Genomic DNA, 17,604 nt, shown 5'->3' with positions numbered 1-17,604 from the left:
AATTTATCCTTGCTCATATGGCAAAAATGTTTTGGGGCTCCGCTCTAGGAGGCTAGTGACTGCTGTGAATAGGGCAGCTGGCAACTAGGGAAAGACCTTGTGACAGCACGGAAAGACGGCTGACAGGAGGGAATAGACCCCGCCGGGGCTACAATGGGTTAGCAGCTCATTGTGGCAGTAGCCCAGGCTTCACTAAGCTATGGGCTGCACCCTACTAAGCTACAGTACGACATAATGAAAAAATACCCCTAGAGTCAGCGAGAGCAGGGGCGGAAGATGACTCACTTGTGATAGACATGATTACTGACCCTGGAACGAATTTGATTACGAGTAAGGAAAACATGTTTGTGGAAGCCAGTAGTTTAGAGAAAACTGAGAAAAAGCTGCAGATGTGTGTGTGTGGTTGGCAGAAGGTTACAAGTCTAAAGGGCCTGAAAATTCATCAAGGGAAAAAGAAGTGCTTGGTAGAGGGAACACAGGGTCCCCGCATTGATAGCTATTTCTTAAGAAGTGCATCAAGTCAGTCGGTTGAAGTTCAGCGACAGGAAGAAACCCACAGTTCGCAGGACATCAGTACCCCTGTTGTTGAGGTAAGTTCTAGCACTGAGGCAGAGAGAGAGGCCAGTCAGCCAAGGAGGGAGAAGATTAATGGTCATAGGCCTGGGGTTAGATGGCCAGGCGCAGCAGAATGTAGAATGTGGGAAGATGTTAATAGTGATTTGGTCAGTATCCTGGGTCAGCTCAAGGGGACGGCTGAAAGCAAATTAGAGAAAATGGGAGACATTATTTATAGCTATGGCAGACATCCCAAGTCTCCCGGAAGTTCCGGGAGTCTCCCGTATATTGATAGCGGCTCCCTGACGCCCGCAAATTAGATAAAATCTCCCGGAATCTAGAGTGAGCGATCAAGAGCGAGCATTCGAAAGCGCGTGTGCATCTGAGTGTAGTGCGCACACGACGGGAGAGAGAGAGAGAGAGAGGGGGGTGGTGCGTGTATGCCTGAGCGCATCCAAGAGAGAGAGAGCATCCTGATTGGCCTGTTTCGCTAAATCAACCAATCAGTTTTCAGTGTAGGCGGGCTTTAATTGATCTCTTTTCTCCCGAACTTAATTAATCAGTTCAGTGTATGAATAAGAGCGTCATAGCAGAGTCAGTGCCTCAAAAAAAAACGAAAATGTAAGCTACCCTTGTCTCATAAGAGTAAAAAATAATGATAGGCCTAGTCTTGCACGCTGCCCTGTTTGTAACAGTGACTTTAGCATTGCCCATGCCAGGTGAAATGATTGCAAAAGACATGTTGAGGTGAGTTTAAGTGCCAATTAATGTGCATATTATTCAGGCCTATAGCCTAGATGGCTAGTTGCCAATGCTACATGAAAACACCAAACTACCAAAATCTAAATATTTTCTATCTATAGGCCTTCCTTATTTGGTGTAGGCCGACTGACTAGTCGTGATACCTCTCTGAAATGACTTTTTGCAGGTTGGGATGTCTGCTATGGTAAGGAAAGATTTGGGACTATTGAGAGAAGGACAAAACGGCAACATGAGGTAGTTAAATCTAGGCGCCAGCAGGAGATAGATAAACTTATCAAGGAGAGGAGGCAGCTTAAGAAGCAGTGGAGAAAAGCTACAGATTATGAGAAGGAAGGTATTGACTGTCTACAGGCAGATGTGAGGGAGCGGTTAGTAGTGCTAAGAAGAGCTGAAAATATTAGGAAAAATAGGAAGAAGAAATCACGAGCCCGACTAGCATGGCACCAAATTCAATTAGCAAAGCGTGAGAAGAGAGACCTGCACGTTGTGTTCTTGGATTTGGCTAATGCTTTTGGGTCTGTGCCACATAGTCTGTTGTGGGAGGCCTTTGATTATTTCAGAATCCCAGGTAGCATTAAAAGCCTAGTAATACTTTCTGGATATTCAATTATGTTTTACTACAGCTGATTACACCACAGGTTAGCAACAACTTGAGATAGGAATCATGGCCGGATGTACCATCTCCCCACTTGCTTTTACAATGGCAATGGAGGTCATCATTAGGGCCTCAAAATGGGTAGTGGGCGGGGAGAAGTTGCAGGGAGGGCCACGCCTCCCCCCGATTCCCCGAACAGGTTGCTGGGTAAATTAAATAGTAATCTGCAATGGGCCAGAATGAAGGTGAAACCAAGTAAGTCTAGGAGTCTCTCAATTATTAAAGGGAAGGTAACAGATAAGAAGTTTGCTATAAATAAGGAGGTGATTCCTAGCCTGGCTAACGTCATACCCTCATCTCAAATGAGACGGGGTCTGGAAACTAGGCATTCATTTTCTCGTATTTGAAACATGGTTAACGAATGCCCAGAGCCGTTTATTGGGCGCTACGAATGTCTATCAAATGCGTCTGTACGTAGCTCATAACGGCTTCGGTGTGTCGTCATCGTCTTGCTGCACCCTCCCCGCTCTGTGATTGGTCCCCTATCTCAGGCGAAAATTTGCTCCATGGTGTCCAGGCTGCCTTGCAGCGCGAATTAAATCGCGCGCGCAAGGCAGCATGGGAAAACCCAGGCTAGGTGATTCCCACAGTTCTGGAGAAACCAGTGAAGAGTCTGGGAAGGTGGTATGATGCAAGCCTTAGTGATAAATCACAGGTTGAAGACTTGAGACAGGTCACTAGGCAAGGTATTGCAAAAATTGACAAGTCGGGGCTGCCAGGTAAGCTCAAGCTGTGGTGTTTGCAGTTTGGTTTGTTGCCTCGGCTAATGTGGCCATTGACAGTTTATGAAGTTCCTCTGTCAAAGGTAGAGAGGTTGGAAAAAATGATCAACTCCTTTGTCAGAAAATGGCTCGGAGTCCCACGCTGCTTTAGCAGTGTAGCCTTATATGGGAAGGGTATTGTAGAGTTGCCAATATCTAGTCTGACAGGAATTTAAGTGTGCTAAGGCTAGATTGGAATTGACTCTTACTCAGTCCAAGGACCCAGTGGTGAGGAAAGTTGCACCCACAGTTAATGCAGGGAGGAAGTGGAACCCAGAGCAGGCAGTTAAGCAAGCTCAATCAGCATTGAAGCATAGAGATATAATGGGCCATGTGCAGCACGGGCGGGGGGGTCTAGGGGTGGGTGCAAGTAAACCCTTGTGGAGTAAGGCTTCTGCAGGAGAAAAGAGGAAAATGGTAGTGGAGGAAATGCATAGACAGGAGGAGGCTGTAAGATGTACTAAGGCAGTGTCGCAGGCAAAACAAGGGCAGTGGGTGAACTGGGAAGGGGTGGAAAAAAGACGGATTAAATGGAAAGATCTATGGGGCATGGAAGCTGGTAAGATCAGATTTATGTTAGGTGCTACATATGATGTGCTCCCATCTCCCAAGAATTTAAGTCAATGGTTTGGTGAGGATGATAAATGCATACTTTGCTCGTGTGTGGGCAGTCTCCACCATATCCTATCAGGATGCAAGGTAAGTCTCACCCAGGGGCGGTATACGTGGCGTCATAACCAGGTATTGAAATGTGTGGCAGCGGCAATAGAGGATAAAAGAAGAGAAGTCAATTCATTAGCAGCTAGTAAAGGGGTAAGGCAAATTAACCCTTAGAACCCTAAGCTGTTTTTAGGGCATTTTCACTACCTTTATTCATAAGGATTTATTCTGGTCATTGTAAGTGCCACACACATATATTATATATTATTTTTTTCAGGAGAGTTTAGGCTATTCAGATCTGCCATCATTTCATGTATTAATACTAGCATTGATTTTATTTTGATTTTTAAAGAATTAAAATATAAAAAGTGTATTATAAAAATTCTTATATTTCGACATGTATCTCACCACAGAAAGCTCACAGCTCTACATGCATTTCATGTGTGTGCAGGGCAGACTGTCCTGAATCGGGCAATATAATTGCCATGTTGGAGGGATACTCTGGGGCTGAGCAATTTACAGAAATATTTGCTGTGTGATTTACGGAAATAAATGCCATTTTTTATTTAGTGATGAAAAATGACCTTTCTGCGCTCCATATCTGTGACACGAACTGATCTGACCTGACTTGACCCGAGGTTGCGTGTTAGCCTGCGTGCCTGTGTGTATGCAGTCATAATAATTCTCAACTCTTTACTGCATTGCCATGAACAAAGTAAAGGCAAAAAAGGTGTTTATTTGTTGAACAAATTGGATGCCATGCAGGAATTTGCTAGGATCTCAAAACCGGAATATGAACATGCTTTGCCATAGAGAAACACATGATAGCATTGGATTATAAACATGCTTTGCCACAAGAACAGACAAAAACGTGGGGTAAGTCCAGCTATATGAAGTTATTATTTTGCTGTCACTTCGTCTGTTTTATAACCCAGAAGGATGTACTTGGTATCAAATGATAGCTCTGAGTCTCCTCTTTCATCTGACATGCGTGGCATATCTATGCGATCACGGGTCCGCGAGTAATTCAAACGAGAGTAATGAGTGTGCAGCGTTGGTTTGTGTACATGACGTTATTATTTTGCAGTCACTTCGTCTGGTTTTATAAGCCAGATGGATCGATAAACATGGTACCAATGGATAGCCCTGTGCCCCCTCTTTCATCTGATATGCTTGCCATATCGATGCGATCACGGGTTCGCGAGTAATTCAAACTAGAGTATTGTGTGTGCAGGTGAACGCAGAGAAGTATAGACTGTAAATATGATGCAATTTGATTTAATTTCATTATTTTTTTTAATTTTCATACTTGATCGTACAGACAAGTGTGTAGTCTCGTTGGAAAGCCCCACTTCTGCTCTGTCGTGCAATAAAGGTTTCATCTCGCTGCGATGAACCATTCCGGAGCAATGTAACAGAGAAGAAAGGGTGTGTTTTTTGACGCACTTTGCGTCAATCGGGTTCTAAGGGTTAACTTTGTACGTCAGGGGGATAAACCTTGTTCCGCGAAGGCCAGGTGTAAAACCGGCCAGTTGAAAAATGGGGCGGGCTGGGAAATGAAGGTTGATCTTGGCCAGCAGATGGCGGTACCTCCACATTTAGTGAGTACTAAGCTACGTCCCGACGTAATTCTATGGTCGGATTCAGAGAAGATAGTTTACTTCATTGAACTCACTGTTCCTTGGGAAGACAGAGTGGAAGTGGCCAATGAGCTGAAGAGAGCTAAATATACTGAAATAGCAGAGGAGGCAGCTAAGCGAGGTTGGAGTGCACGATTAAGGCCTATTGAAATCGGTGCACGTGGGTTTGTGGCCAGATCTGCTATTGGCTTGCTGTCTGAATTGGGCATTTGTGGTCGAAGTCTAAGGCAGGTGGTTAGTAACATGTCTTTAGCAGCAGAACGGGCAAGCGAATGGTTGTGGGTAAGGAGAAGTTACCCTTCCTGGGGCGCAAGCTAAGGTAAGCTAACTGGCTCATTTGTTTTGGTCGTGGGTAAGGAGAAGTTACCCTTCCTGGGGCGCAAGCTAAGGTAAGCTAACTGGCTCATTTGTTTTGGTTGTGGGTAAGGAGAAGTTACCCTTCCTGGGGCGCAAGCTAAGGTAAGCTAACTGGCTCATTTGTTTTGTGTTTGTGATGGACTGTGCCTAGGTTGATTGTACTTGGCTAAGGTTCTTTATGGTTTATGGTTCAGTCCGCATCAACGGGACGGACCGACCTAGCCAACATAGACCATGCCTAGGTTGGTTAAGGGTATTTGGATGCTTGGATGCTTGTTGTGGTAATATGGGGCAGCATGGGGCGTAAGCTAACTGCTAACTGCTGGCTAATTTGTTTTGTGTTTGGGATGGGGCCTAAGCTAACGGGCTAAGCTAACTGGCTAATTTGTTTTGTGTTTGTGATGGGCTGTGCCTAGGGTGATGGTTGGTTGGCCAAGGTTTTTATGGTTATGGTTCAGTCCACATCAACGGGATGGACCAACCTAGCCAACCTTGACCATGCCTGGGCTGGTTAAGAGTATTTTGGGTATTGGATATTTCAATGTGGTAATATGGTGGCAGCATGGAGGGGAGTGTCTCCAGGACGCTGGTTTCACTGTTAAGCCTTCATGAGGTGTCGTGGGCCTAACTTAACGAAACATCGGTGAATGAGGGTGCCCACTTGATAACCCCAATGACATGCTATATAGGCTACTGCTGTTGGATAGGCCATTTGTATTGTGCTTGTGACCATTTGTTGGCGGATTTGTGGGTAGTGTGCTTTTTAAAGTTAAACTTGAGCAGGGGCTTCTGAATGTGTTTTTACCTTGGATTTTGGATCCTGGATTCAGGCATCTTGATCATGAAATCAGAATTTTCTTGTTTTGAATTATTAATTGTTTCATTTATTTATTCATTGATGTCACTTGTTTACGTTAGTTATTATGTAAAAAAAAAAAAGAAACTCGATTGGGGGCCCTCTGGTGGCCAGGGGGCCCCAAGCAGCCGCTTAGTTCACTTATGCCTCGGGCCGGCCCTGAAGACAGCAATAATAATATAACGTGAATTGACCTCATTTATTGAAATACAGATTAGTCTTAGTACTTCGCACTGCTTGTCCAATGAGCAAAGACCCTGTAGCACAAGCGGCAGCACCATAACACATTTGGGTCTCAGTGCCCATGGAGTCCCAGGCTCAGCACCATAACACATTTGGGTCTCTGTGCCCATGGAGTCCCAGGTTCAGCACCATAACACATTTGGGTCTCAGTGCCCATGGAGTCCCAGGTTCAGCACCATAACACATTTGGGTCTCTGTGCCCATGGAGTCCCAGGCTCAGCACCATAACACATTTGGGTCTCAGTGCCCATGGAGTCCCAGGTTCAGCACCATAACACATTTGGGTCTCAGTGCCCATGGAGTCCAAGGCTCAGCACCATAACACATTTGGGTCTCAGTGCCCATGGGGTCCCAGGTTCGATTCCGACCTACAGTTATTTCCTGATCCCACCCCATCTCTCTCTCTCTCTCTCTCTCTCTCTCCCATTGGCTTCCTGCCTCTCGCCACTTCCTTATCAGCATAAAAATATAAAGTTAGACTCAGACTCAGACTAAGTAGTGAGTATATACAGTAAGTTATGTAGTGTGATGATAACAGAACAGGTCAGACTCAGACTGGGTAGTGAGTGTGTACAGTAGGTTATGTAGTGTGATGACAGAACAGTTCTAGACTCAGACTCTGCTGAGCAGTGAGTATGTAGTGTGATGACAGAACGGTTCTAGACTCAGAATCATCTGAGTAGTAAGTGTATACAGTAGTGTGATGACAGAACGGTTCTAGACTCAGAATCATCTGAGCAGTAAGTACAGTGAGTTACATAGTGAGATGACAGAACGGGTCTAGACTCAGACCCGTTTGAGCAGTAAGTACAGTGAGTTACATAGTGTGATGACAGAACGGTTCTAGACTCAGACTCATCTGAGTAGTGAGTGTGTACAGTAGTGTGATGACAGAATGGTTCTAGACTCAGACCCATTTGAGCAGTAAGTACAGTGAGTTACATAGTGTGATGACAGAACGGTTCTACACTCAGACTCTGCTGAGTAGTGAGTGTGTACAGTAGGTTTTGTGGCACAAGACTTTAGCTGTTAAATGTCTACTCGGGTTGGTGGTGTATTACTGGATACACTGTAAAGAAATGTAGACATTTCAAGGATGATCTGAATTAACAGTCTTGAGTTACTTTTGTCCATGACCTCTGAGGTCAACCTCCCTTAGGGAATCTAGAGTAATAACAGCTTTTCTTTATCATGACATCTCTTTTATTTTCATTTTATGTAATCCATGAAGAATATCCTGTTTAATCTGTTTTAGTTCTATAAATAGTGCTAAGACTTTGTCTAAGACAGACTTGTTGCTCTGATGCTCGGTAGGATGCTTGTGTGTTAGTAACCTGCCTCCGACGTTGTGAATAAAGCTTTGTACTCTGCAGTACAGTCGGCTTGCCTGTGCATTATATTTTGCCTCTTTGAGGATTAATACTTCATTTTTACCACAGTTATGTAGTGTGATGACGGTTCTAGACTCAGACCCTGTAGTGTGATGGTGGTTCTAGACTCAGACCCTGTAGTGTGATGATGGTTCTAGACTCAGACCCCTGAGTAGTGAGTGTGTGCAGCAGGTTATGTAGTGTGATGATGGTTCTAGACTCAGACCCTGAGTAGTGAGTGTGTGCAGCAGGTTATGTAGTGTGATGGCGGTTCTAGACTCAGACCCTGAGTAGTGAGTGTGTGCAGCAGGTTATGTAGTGTGATGGCGGTTCTAGACTCAGACCCTGAGTAGTGAGTGTGTGCAGCAGGTTATGTAGTGTGATGGTGGTTTTAGACTCAGACCCTGTAGTGTGATGATGGTTCTAGACTCAGACCCCTGAGTAGTGAGTGTGTGCAGCAGGTTATGTAGTGTGATGATGGTTCTAGACTCAGACCCTGAGTAGTGAGTGTGTGCAGCAGGTTATGTAGTGTGATGGCGGTTCTAGACTCAGACCCTGAGTAGTGAGTGTGTGCAGCAGGTTATGTAGTGTGATGGCAGTTCTAGACTCAGACCCAGAGTAATGAGTGTGTGCAGCAGGTTATGTAGTGTGATGGCGGCACTCTGGTTCTCACAGGCCTGATAAGCGCTGGCCCAGTGCCACTAAAATATCAGCCTTCAGTCAGCTCATATCTCATGCCACAAATACCACGCTTCCCAAAATACCGAGGGGTAGATGACCTCTGACACATTTACTGCTCTTGCTATTGTTAAGGTTTTGTAATTGTTATTGTTAAGAGTAAATGCGTAACTAATGACCCAAAACAGACCACAGCACCCCTACATATGAGTCCAAATACCCACAAGGACCCGGGGTCGAGTTCGGTCAGGGTCATTTCCCGATTTTACCCTACAGTATCTCTCTCTTCCTGACAATCTCTAAATGTCCTATCATAATACCCCCCCCCCCCCCCCAAAGAAAACATTATGGCATACCTGATGTGTAGCATCAGACCACTCACTGATAGATACCATTACTGGAGATGCAATTTAATGGGCTAAGAGAGGGCCAAAACAATCATCTCTTACATTATGTGCTGCCTTAAAGACTTACATAATGATGAGAGAGGGCACTAAGACCAGAGCACACTTGGAATGATCACAACCTCACTGCCTCCTAGCAGCATTTGAAAAGAAGGTTGAAAAGAATATCATAATTGAAAATTGCATGAAATTCTAAATGCATTTGTCGTATTTATGAATATCACAACCAAATGAATACTGAAACATAAGAATAAGTAACTATAAGAATAAGTAACTATAAGAATGATTTGGTCTATTGCCACACGTTTAAAGAATTTCAAAAGTATTTATCATATTTTGCAAACTTGCATAATTTTAATTAAGAGTTCTGAGCCAAACAATCAGGGGAAATGGCTCCTCCCATGCCAGCAAAAAACAGAATTAGAAGGTTTCTGGAAAGGATAAGTGTCTTTCTCTGGAAAAGAGTTTTTGTCAAAATTCTACCTACATAAATGCAGTTATTGTTGCATTTTGCATGGCTTGTTATTTACGTTACCTAAACCAAGAAAACTAAATCAAGGTGTAACTCACCCTAAATGTAAGAGTAGAGTTTTGATTAGGGGAGTTTAACTATGGGAAAGGGGTTGACAGGCCACACCTGACCCAAAGATAAGACTTCTCTCGAGGTATGGTCTGCAGGTGGTCTCTGATTGGTGGAGCAGTGACGGCTGTGACACATATAATATACCTGAGGAGAGACCCCAGTACTGTGCTTGATTTCTCTCGTCTGAAGGGAAGCGATGAAGCTGCTGATTCTGACCGCTCTCCTGGGTCTCTGTGCTGCCCAGCACAACCCCCACACCAAGCACGGCCGGACGGCCATCGTCCACCTGTTTGAGTGGCGCTGGGCCGACATCGCCGCAGAGTGTGAGCGCTACCTGGGGCCAAACGGCTTTGGAGGTGTTCAGGTGAGGGGCAGTGGTTTACAGGGTTACCATGGCAGCAGAATAGAGTTCCAGATCTCTCCAGATGTTCAGTGTACATCTGTACAGCTAAATGATGATGATATTTATTTAGTCTTCCCTTATTCTGCCTCCTTGTGTAACTGTTTTTGCGGTGCTGGGACTATGAGCAATGATGTAGGGAGAAGTCACTTTCCTGCATTTAATTATATTGCACTTCTATTCAGGCAGTGTACATGCTTATAGTGCGATGCTACATAATGATGGCCATAATGAAAAGTGGCCAAGCATGTGTGTCTCTGTGCCCCCAGATCTCCCCTCCCCATGAGAGTATCGTGGTGACCAGCCCCTGGAGGCCTTGGTGGGAGCGCTACCAGCCCATCAGCTACAACCTGTGCTCCAGATCAGGCAACGAGAATGAGCTCAGGGACATGATCACCAGATGCAACAACGTTGGGGTAAAGACAAAAACGCACAAAAAGACCAATCACTCACCCAGTGTGTGTAGATACACTTATGTGTAGTTGAAAATGCTATATGATCCTGTTAAAAAACAGTATAGACCGTACAGAAAAACAGTACAAACAGTACAGAAAAACAGACCGATACCATTGCTTTAGCTGAGATATGTAGTATGTTTCTGCATCAGGGAGGTTGTTCAATTAGTGTTTAAGGAAATTTACCTTGACAGCTATGAACCCATATGTATACATCTCCATAGAACCTTCACCATAACCACAATGTATAGATGTCCATAACATTAACCCCCCTAACCACCCTAACCTGCGGTGTACCTGCTGTTGCAGGTGAACATCTACGTGGACGCCATCATCAACCACATGTGTGGCGCGGGGGGAGGGGAGGGACAACACTCCAGCTGCGGCACCTGGTTCAGCGCCAACAGGAAGGAGTTCCCCTCCGTGCCCTACACCTCCTGGGACTTCAACGACGGCAAATGCAAAACCGGCAGCGGCAACATCGAGAACTACGGGGATGCCAATCAGGTAGAGTGCAGATGCCAGTTCAGATGCCATGTGTTTGAGAACTACGGGGATGCCAATCAGGTAGAGTGCAGATGCCAGTTCAGATGGCATCTGCCAGTTCAGATGGCCAGGTGTTTGAGAACTACGGGGATGCCAATCAGGAACATATGCCAGTTCAAATGCCATGTTTTCATTTACACTAACGTTCAAAAGTTTGGGGTCACTTATTATTTATGTATTATGTATTACAATACACATTCTTATGAACCTCTTTACTTTACTCATGTACTATGCAGTATATCCTTACTTGTGTTTACGAATTAATGATACATTTGATACATCTTTGAAATAGCTAGTGTTTTTATATAAAAATGTTACGTTAGTGTGAAAAGACACTGTATATCCATTCCATTCTCAAGACAGTATAATATGATAGATAGATAGATAGATAGATAGATAGATAGATAGATACTTTATTGATCCCCAAGGGGAAATTCAAGGTCTCAGTAGCATACAGACATCACACACAACATGCACTTACACTTATAACAGCGTTGTTATTGTCTGTAGGTGAGAGATTGCCGTCTGGTGGGACTTCTGGACCTGGCTCTGGAGAAGGACTTTGTTCGCGGGAAAGTGGCCGACTACATGAACAAGCTGATCGACATGGGCGTGGCCGGCTTCAGGGTGGACGCTTGCAAGCACATGTGGCCTGGAGATCTGAGCGCAGTCTACGGCCGCCTGCACACCCTCAACACCAGGTGGTTCCCCGGAGGCTCCAGACCCTTCATCTTCCAAGAGGTAAACACACACACACACATACACATACACCCACACACACACACTCTGAGACACACACACACCGACACACACACACACACACACACATACAGTACACCGACACACACACACTCTGACACACACACACACACACACACACACCGACACACACACACAGTCACACCGACACACCCACACACTCACACCCACCCACACACACACACACACACAAACACACTCACACACATCAGGGGATGAACTTCAGAGATACACAACCACCATAAGTTTGGTGACCAAACCAGAGGCACACCATCAGATACAAAGACAGCATATAGCAAGTCTTCTTCCACTGCACACATTAGACCACAGAAACCTCTATCCAACTAAAAGGACCACTATACAAAGACACACTTGGAAGTGCACAGGAGTAACAGCAGTCTAGAGTAGATGGCAAATCCCAGTGGCCAGGAGAACAGGGGGTGTGGACAGGGGTACTAGAGCCCTGTAGCTAAATGCCAAGAGAACAGGAGGTGTGGACAGGGGTACTAGAGCCCTATAGCTAAATGCCAGGAGATTACGGGGGTGTGGACAGGGGTACTAGAGCCCTGTAGCTAAATGCCAGAACAGGGGTGTGTGGACAGGGGTACTAGAGCCCTGTAGCTAAATGCCAGGAGATTACGGGGGTGTGGACAGGAGTACTAGAGCCCTGGAGCTAAATGCCAGAACAGGGGGGTGTGGACAGTAGAGCCCTGTAGCTAAATGCCAGGAGAACAGGGTGGACAGGGGTACTAGAGCACTGTAGCTAAATGCCAGGAAAACAGGGGGTGTGGACAGGAGTACTAGAGCCCTGGAGCTAAATGCCAGGAGAACAGGGGTACTAGAGCCCTGTAGCTAAATGCCAGGAGAACAGGGGGGTGTGGACAGGGGTACTAGAGCCCTGTAGCTAAATGCCAGGAGATTACGGGGGTGTGGACAGGGGTGCTGGAGCACTGTAGCTAAAACCTGCTTTTTTTACCGGCAGGTTATTGACCTTGGAGGAGAGCCCATCAAAGCCCATGAATACTTTGGGCTGGGCAGAGTTACTGAGTTCAAGTATGGCGCCAGGCTGGGGGGAGTCATGCGCAAGTGGAATGGAGATAAGCTGTCCTACATGAAGTAAGTCAGTAAGACTCTAAAACATATGCAGACTGAGTAGTGAGAGAGCTCTGTGTGATTGCTGTGGCCTACAGTAGCTATTGGTGCTTGAGTGAGGTCTCTGTAATGTTGCTGTGATGTTTTTGTTGTGTTTTTACCTCAGGAACTGGGGTGAGGGCTGGGGCATGATGCCGTCAGACAAGGCTCTGGTGTTTGTGGATAACCATGACAACCAGAGGGGACACGGTGCTGGGGGAGCCTCCATTGTGACCTTCTGGGACTCCAGGTATGTTCCTCTCGCCTCCTGCTGCCCCCTACTGGTGATGGGGAGACACTGCTGAGGAGTTCAGCCTCAAACGTTGTTAAAATGGCAGGTAGCCTGCGTGCTAAACAAGTAGATTATTCAGTAGAGCTCCATACCATTCACCTTCCAGTATGAACTCTCTCCCATCTTCAGGCTTTACAAGATGGCCGTAGGCTTCATGCTGGCCCATCCCTATGGGTTCACTAGAGTGATGTCAAGCTACCGCTGGAACCGTAAAATCGTGAATGGAAAGGTACTTTGCTGCCCTCATCTACTTCCGTATAGTTCAGCTCCCCAAACCCTGAGTACTGACTGATGATTTCTTCTCTGGTGGTCTCTTGAGCTGAGCTGCTATAGTGTAGCCCTTACTACTGCTGGGCTGGTTCAACAGTGCTGTGTGTGTGTGTGTGTGTGTGTGCTCTCTCAGGACCAGAACGACTGGATGGGGCCTCCCAGTCATGGCGATGGAAGCACTAAGCCCGTCCCCATCAACCCCGACTCCACCTGTGGGGACGGCTGGGTGTGTGAGCACAGGTGGCGCCAGATCAGGTGAGACCCACACACACACACACACCTGTGCGAAGATGCAGCTGGCAATGGCAAGCCTTGCACCCGACACATTCCTGTTTTCAATTCATTATGTACAATTTTCATTATGTAGCCTACATTTAAATTAAATGTACAATAATTACTTTTATTAGGCATACATGGAATTGTTTAGCTACTATTTAACATGAACTTTTGGTCATCTCAGAAACATGGTGGCTTTCCGTAACGTGGTGAATGGTCAGCACTTCACCAACTGGTGGGACAACGGAAGCAACCAGATCGCTTTCGGACGTGGAAACCGCGGATTCATTGTTATCAACAATGATGACTGGTGAGTTGGCCTGATATCAGTGGTGCTAATCCAATATGAAGTGCATTTATTCAATACAATATCTATAACACAATATAACACCAAAGGCATGGTGGAACAGTCCAAAATCACTGATTTTGTTCCTGATGAAGTAGTATTTCACATAGCTATGATGTTACATACCATCCACACAGGGCATGTAAGACATTGCTGATTCTGACTATCCCATAATGCTCCACAGGAACCTGGACATGACTCTGAACACTGGTCTCCCTGGAGGCACCTACTGTGACGTCATCTCTGGTCAGAAGGATGGCGGCAGGTGCACCGGGAAACAGGTGAATGTTGGGGGAGATGGCCGTGCCCACTTCAGAATCAGCAACATGGACGAGGACTCCTTCGTCGCCATTCACGCCGAGTCCAAGCTGTAAACGTCTCACGTGGCTCTGAAGACTTTCATACTTACATACATGATATAATATTAAGTAGAGATGCTAGCAGTACATACATGATATAATATTAAGTAGAGATGCTAGCAGTACATACATGATATTCAGTAGAGATGCTAGTAGTACATACATGATATAATATTAAGTAGAGATGCTAGCAGTACATACATGATATAATATTAAGTAGAGATGTTAGCAGTACATACATGATATAATATTAAGTAGAGATGTTAGCAGTAAAGGACCATATACATTTGCTGACAACTTAACAATAAATGCAAGGACCTGATAAGCCTGATGTGTCTTGTTTCACAGACCTTTTGAAGTAAATTACAAAATCAAATCTGAATCAATATTCAATCAAATAGAAATGAAGAGAGAAAACCCTAAACCCTAATTGTTACAGAGAGGATGAAAATACTTCCTCCTGTGTTCATATAATACTTCCTTCTGTTTTTTAGCCGTCGCTACAAGCGGGCATATGAGCTGTAGGAGGACACTCGAGGGGGCACTACTGCTAACACTGCTGCTAACACTAACACTACTGCTAACACTGCTGCTAACATTACTGCTAACACTAACACTACTGCTAACACTGCTGCTAACACTACTGCTAACTAATACTGCTGCTAACACTACTGCTAACTAACACCCCAGATAGCAAAGGAGCGTCGAGGGGCGTTGAATCCACGTTTGTTTGAAGCGGCGGAGGTTGATTCAACGTGGATTCAACGCCCCTGTGCTATCAGGGACTGCTGCTAAAACTCTAACACTACTAACAAACACTATGAACAGGGAATGTTGAAAATATTTTGTGTTTTGGCTTTCTTTGTGATTTTGTTTAGATTTTCATTTTTGGAGTCAACCTGAATAATGAAGAAAGTGACAGTAAAGGGTGCTGTGTAAATAACCCCTTTTTAAGAAAGTGAAATATTCAAGAATATGGAAAAGCTTGATTACACCGCAACCCAGCTTTCACAATTTGTGTGTTTTTACACATGAAGAGTTCAGATGCAAACTGTTAAGTTATGCTTCACGATTGCAGCTAACGTTGCATTCGGAGGAAAAGTAGAGATGAACCATCTTTAGCCGTCCTTGGCATATTTATTGTTGTACTGCAGACACATCAGTCTCACGGTCATACAGCTTCTAGTTCAACTACGGCAAATCAATTAGAACAAACATAATGACGCACACGCGTCCTCTATGGCCTGCACCGTAGCGCCTCCTTGTGGCATAACATATAGGCATACATAAACACTGAACAGTACAGCATTACATAGCATTGCATACAACTGAGGACATAATGAACATATCTTAACACAAACCCTTCTAAATCCATCTGACCACTTTTCTTTTAAATTAGCATTTTTTCTATCAGGCTCCTATAGGTTTTTGCCCAATCATAGAAAAGAAAAGAAGGCCCATGGGTAACGGGCGAGGAAAACTCCCTAGAATTGGAGATACTAGAAGAAACCTTGAGCAGATCCACAACTCAAGGGCCTGACCCATCTGCCTATAGGGTCAGTTACAGAACAGTAAGGTCTGTATACATGATAAATGCATAAGTTAGTCAGATGTAGAGAATAGAACATGGTGTTTAAAGCCACCTGAGGTGTATGTTACAAGAGGTGGGATGTTTACATATCCGGTAGATAATGCATGAATCCTGTTTAGTGTCAGAATTAAGTTCAAATAGTCCAGTGTAGGAAATGGAATTGTCCAGGGGGATTAGGAGTTGTCATAGGGCAAGAGGTGGGTTGCTAGGCTGTACGGGCCAGCTTATCCGGGCAGGGGGGACAGTAATAGGCTGATAGGGCAGTTGTAGGGATGGGACTTTAGGTGAGATGAGGGCCAAACACACGGATGGCTGATGACTGGCGATGGTATACCTCACTTATTAACATGGCATTCATCTGGAATAACTAGGGCATCTCTCTTATCTAAGACAAGGGGGTATGGGCGTATTTCATCAGAGAGGGCATCGCATTGCAATATCCCAGGTTACAGAAACATCATACTCATTAACTTTACTGTTCTACAACTGACAGTGTTGTACTTTCCAAATGATATCAGACATAAGCAGATCAACATTTCTCCATTGACAAATGTAAATGTAAACCAGTCAACGTAAATGTAAAATGTAAATGTAAATCAGGTTTCTGGGCCCAGTATACTTGTGTATACAAGGAATTTGGTCTGCATTTATCCCATCCGTGAATTAGTGAACACACAGAGCACACAGTGAGGTGAAGCACGCATTAACCCGGAGCAGTGAGCTGCTACAGCTTACAGCTTCCCCGTTTGGGGAACAGTGAGGTGTCTTTCTCAAGAGCACTTCAGCCGTTCCTACTGGTCGGGGGTTCAAACCGGCAACCCTCTGGTTCCAAGCCCGAAGCCCTAACCAGTAGGCCACGACTGCCCCAAATACAGTCAAGGGCCTGTCACATTACACGTGGCATGCACTATGAAATGCATTATAGTCAATGGCTTGCGCACGCAATAACTGGTCTGCCGCTTTGCCGCTCTTTTGCACGTGCTGCGGTCAAAGTTCAATCAGGTTGAACTTTGACCACGGCGCACAGTAAGTCATTGGTATTTTGCGCAGAGCCCAGCGGCAAGCACAACAAAAATCTTTGAGACGTTACCTCAACCAAGAGCAAGCTAGCGGCGAGCGCAGCGCATACCGTGTACAATGTGACACGATTGCCCCAAATACAGTTACAGTTCAGGTATTTTCCTGTGGTCCAGGAGAGGCCCGGGCCTGAGTTAGGCCCTCAGCAGAGTGACGAGAACCGAGACCAAATGGCAGCTGAAAACAGAGACTAGTTCACTGTATGTATAAAAGGGGGTGCTGTTGTTTACAAAGGCTTATGTCAATATGAGACCTTTCCACTGGTTTATGCAAATTGCTGACCTTACAGTGGTACTTAGCTGGTTTTGAAGCAAAATGATTTGATTACGTATACTATGTGTGGAGAGCATTCACTCGTCATCACTTTGATCATCACGTTGACGGAGGTGGCGTTGAGAGGCTTTTTCATCTGAACTCTTCATATGCACATACTGTACATTCTATAGGTCTCACTGAGAAAGACGCAGCACTTCCTCCCCTGTGGTCAGGATCTAAGTGTCTGTGGTAAAAAAGCAGTCTGCACACGCTCAGACAGCACGTACTGGCCAGTGAGTTCTTCCTGTTCTAACAGCTGATCT

General features: G+C 45.2%; 1 protein-coding gene across 1 annotated transcript; it reads left to right on the top strand.

The window, feature by feature from the left end:
• Positions 1-9,720: 9,720 nt before the first annotated feature.
• On the top strand, positions 9,721-14,373 carry LOC143111397 (alpha-amylase-like). Its single transcript, XM_076273625.1, has 10 exons — positions 9,721-9,888; positions 10,194-10,340; positions 10,689-10,886; positions 11,436-11,666; positions 12,667-12,800; positions 12,943-13,065; positions 13,237-13,336; positions 13,511-13,632; positions 13,838-13,963; positions 14,184-14,373. Exons 1-10 carry the CDS (start codon positions 9,721-9,723, stop codon positions 14,371-14,373), a joined length of 1,539 nt encoding a protein of 512 aa, XP_076129740.1.
• Positions 14,374-17,604: the final 3,231 nt, after the last annotated feature.

This window comes from Alosa pseudoharengus, unplaced genomic scaffold (genome assembly GCF_046254945.1).
Source record: "Alosa pseudoharengus isolate Yale_2024_CS ecotype anadromous, Long Island Sound unplaced genomic scaffold, YU_APseudo_1.1 YU_APseudo_1.1_scf_8, whole genome shotgun sequence".
Classification (NCBI taxonomy): domain Eukaryota; kingdom Metazoa; phylum Chordata; class Actinopteri; order Clupeiformes; family Clupeidae; genus Alosa; species Alosa pseudoharengus.
The sequence above is the reverse complement of the archived record's forward strand: the minus strand, read 5'-3'. Positions and strand labels throughout refer to the sequence as shown.

Bases quoted from the DNA above. Each gene is read 5' to 3' on its own strand.
- LOC143111397 (XM_076273625.1), top strand. From the start codon at position 9,721: ATGAAGCTGCTGATTCTGACCGCTCTCCTGGGTCTCTGTGCTGCCCAG. The intron at 10,341-10,688 runs GTAAAGACAAAA...CTGCTGTTGCAG, and splicing joins CCAGATGCAACAACGTTGGG to GTGAACATCTACGTGGACGC. The intron at 13,633-13,837 runs GTGAGACCCACA...TGGTCATCTCAG, and splicing joins CACAGGTGGCGCCAGATCAG to AAACATGGTGGCTTTCCGTA.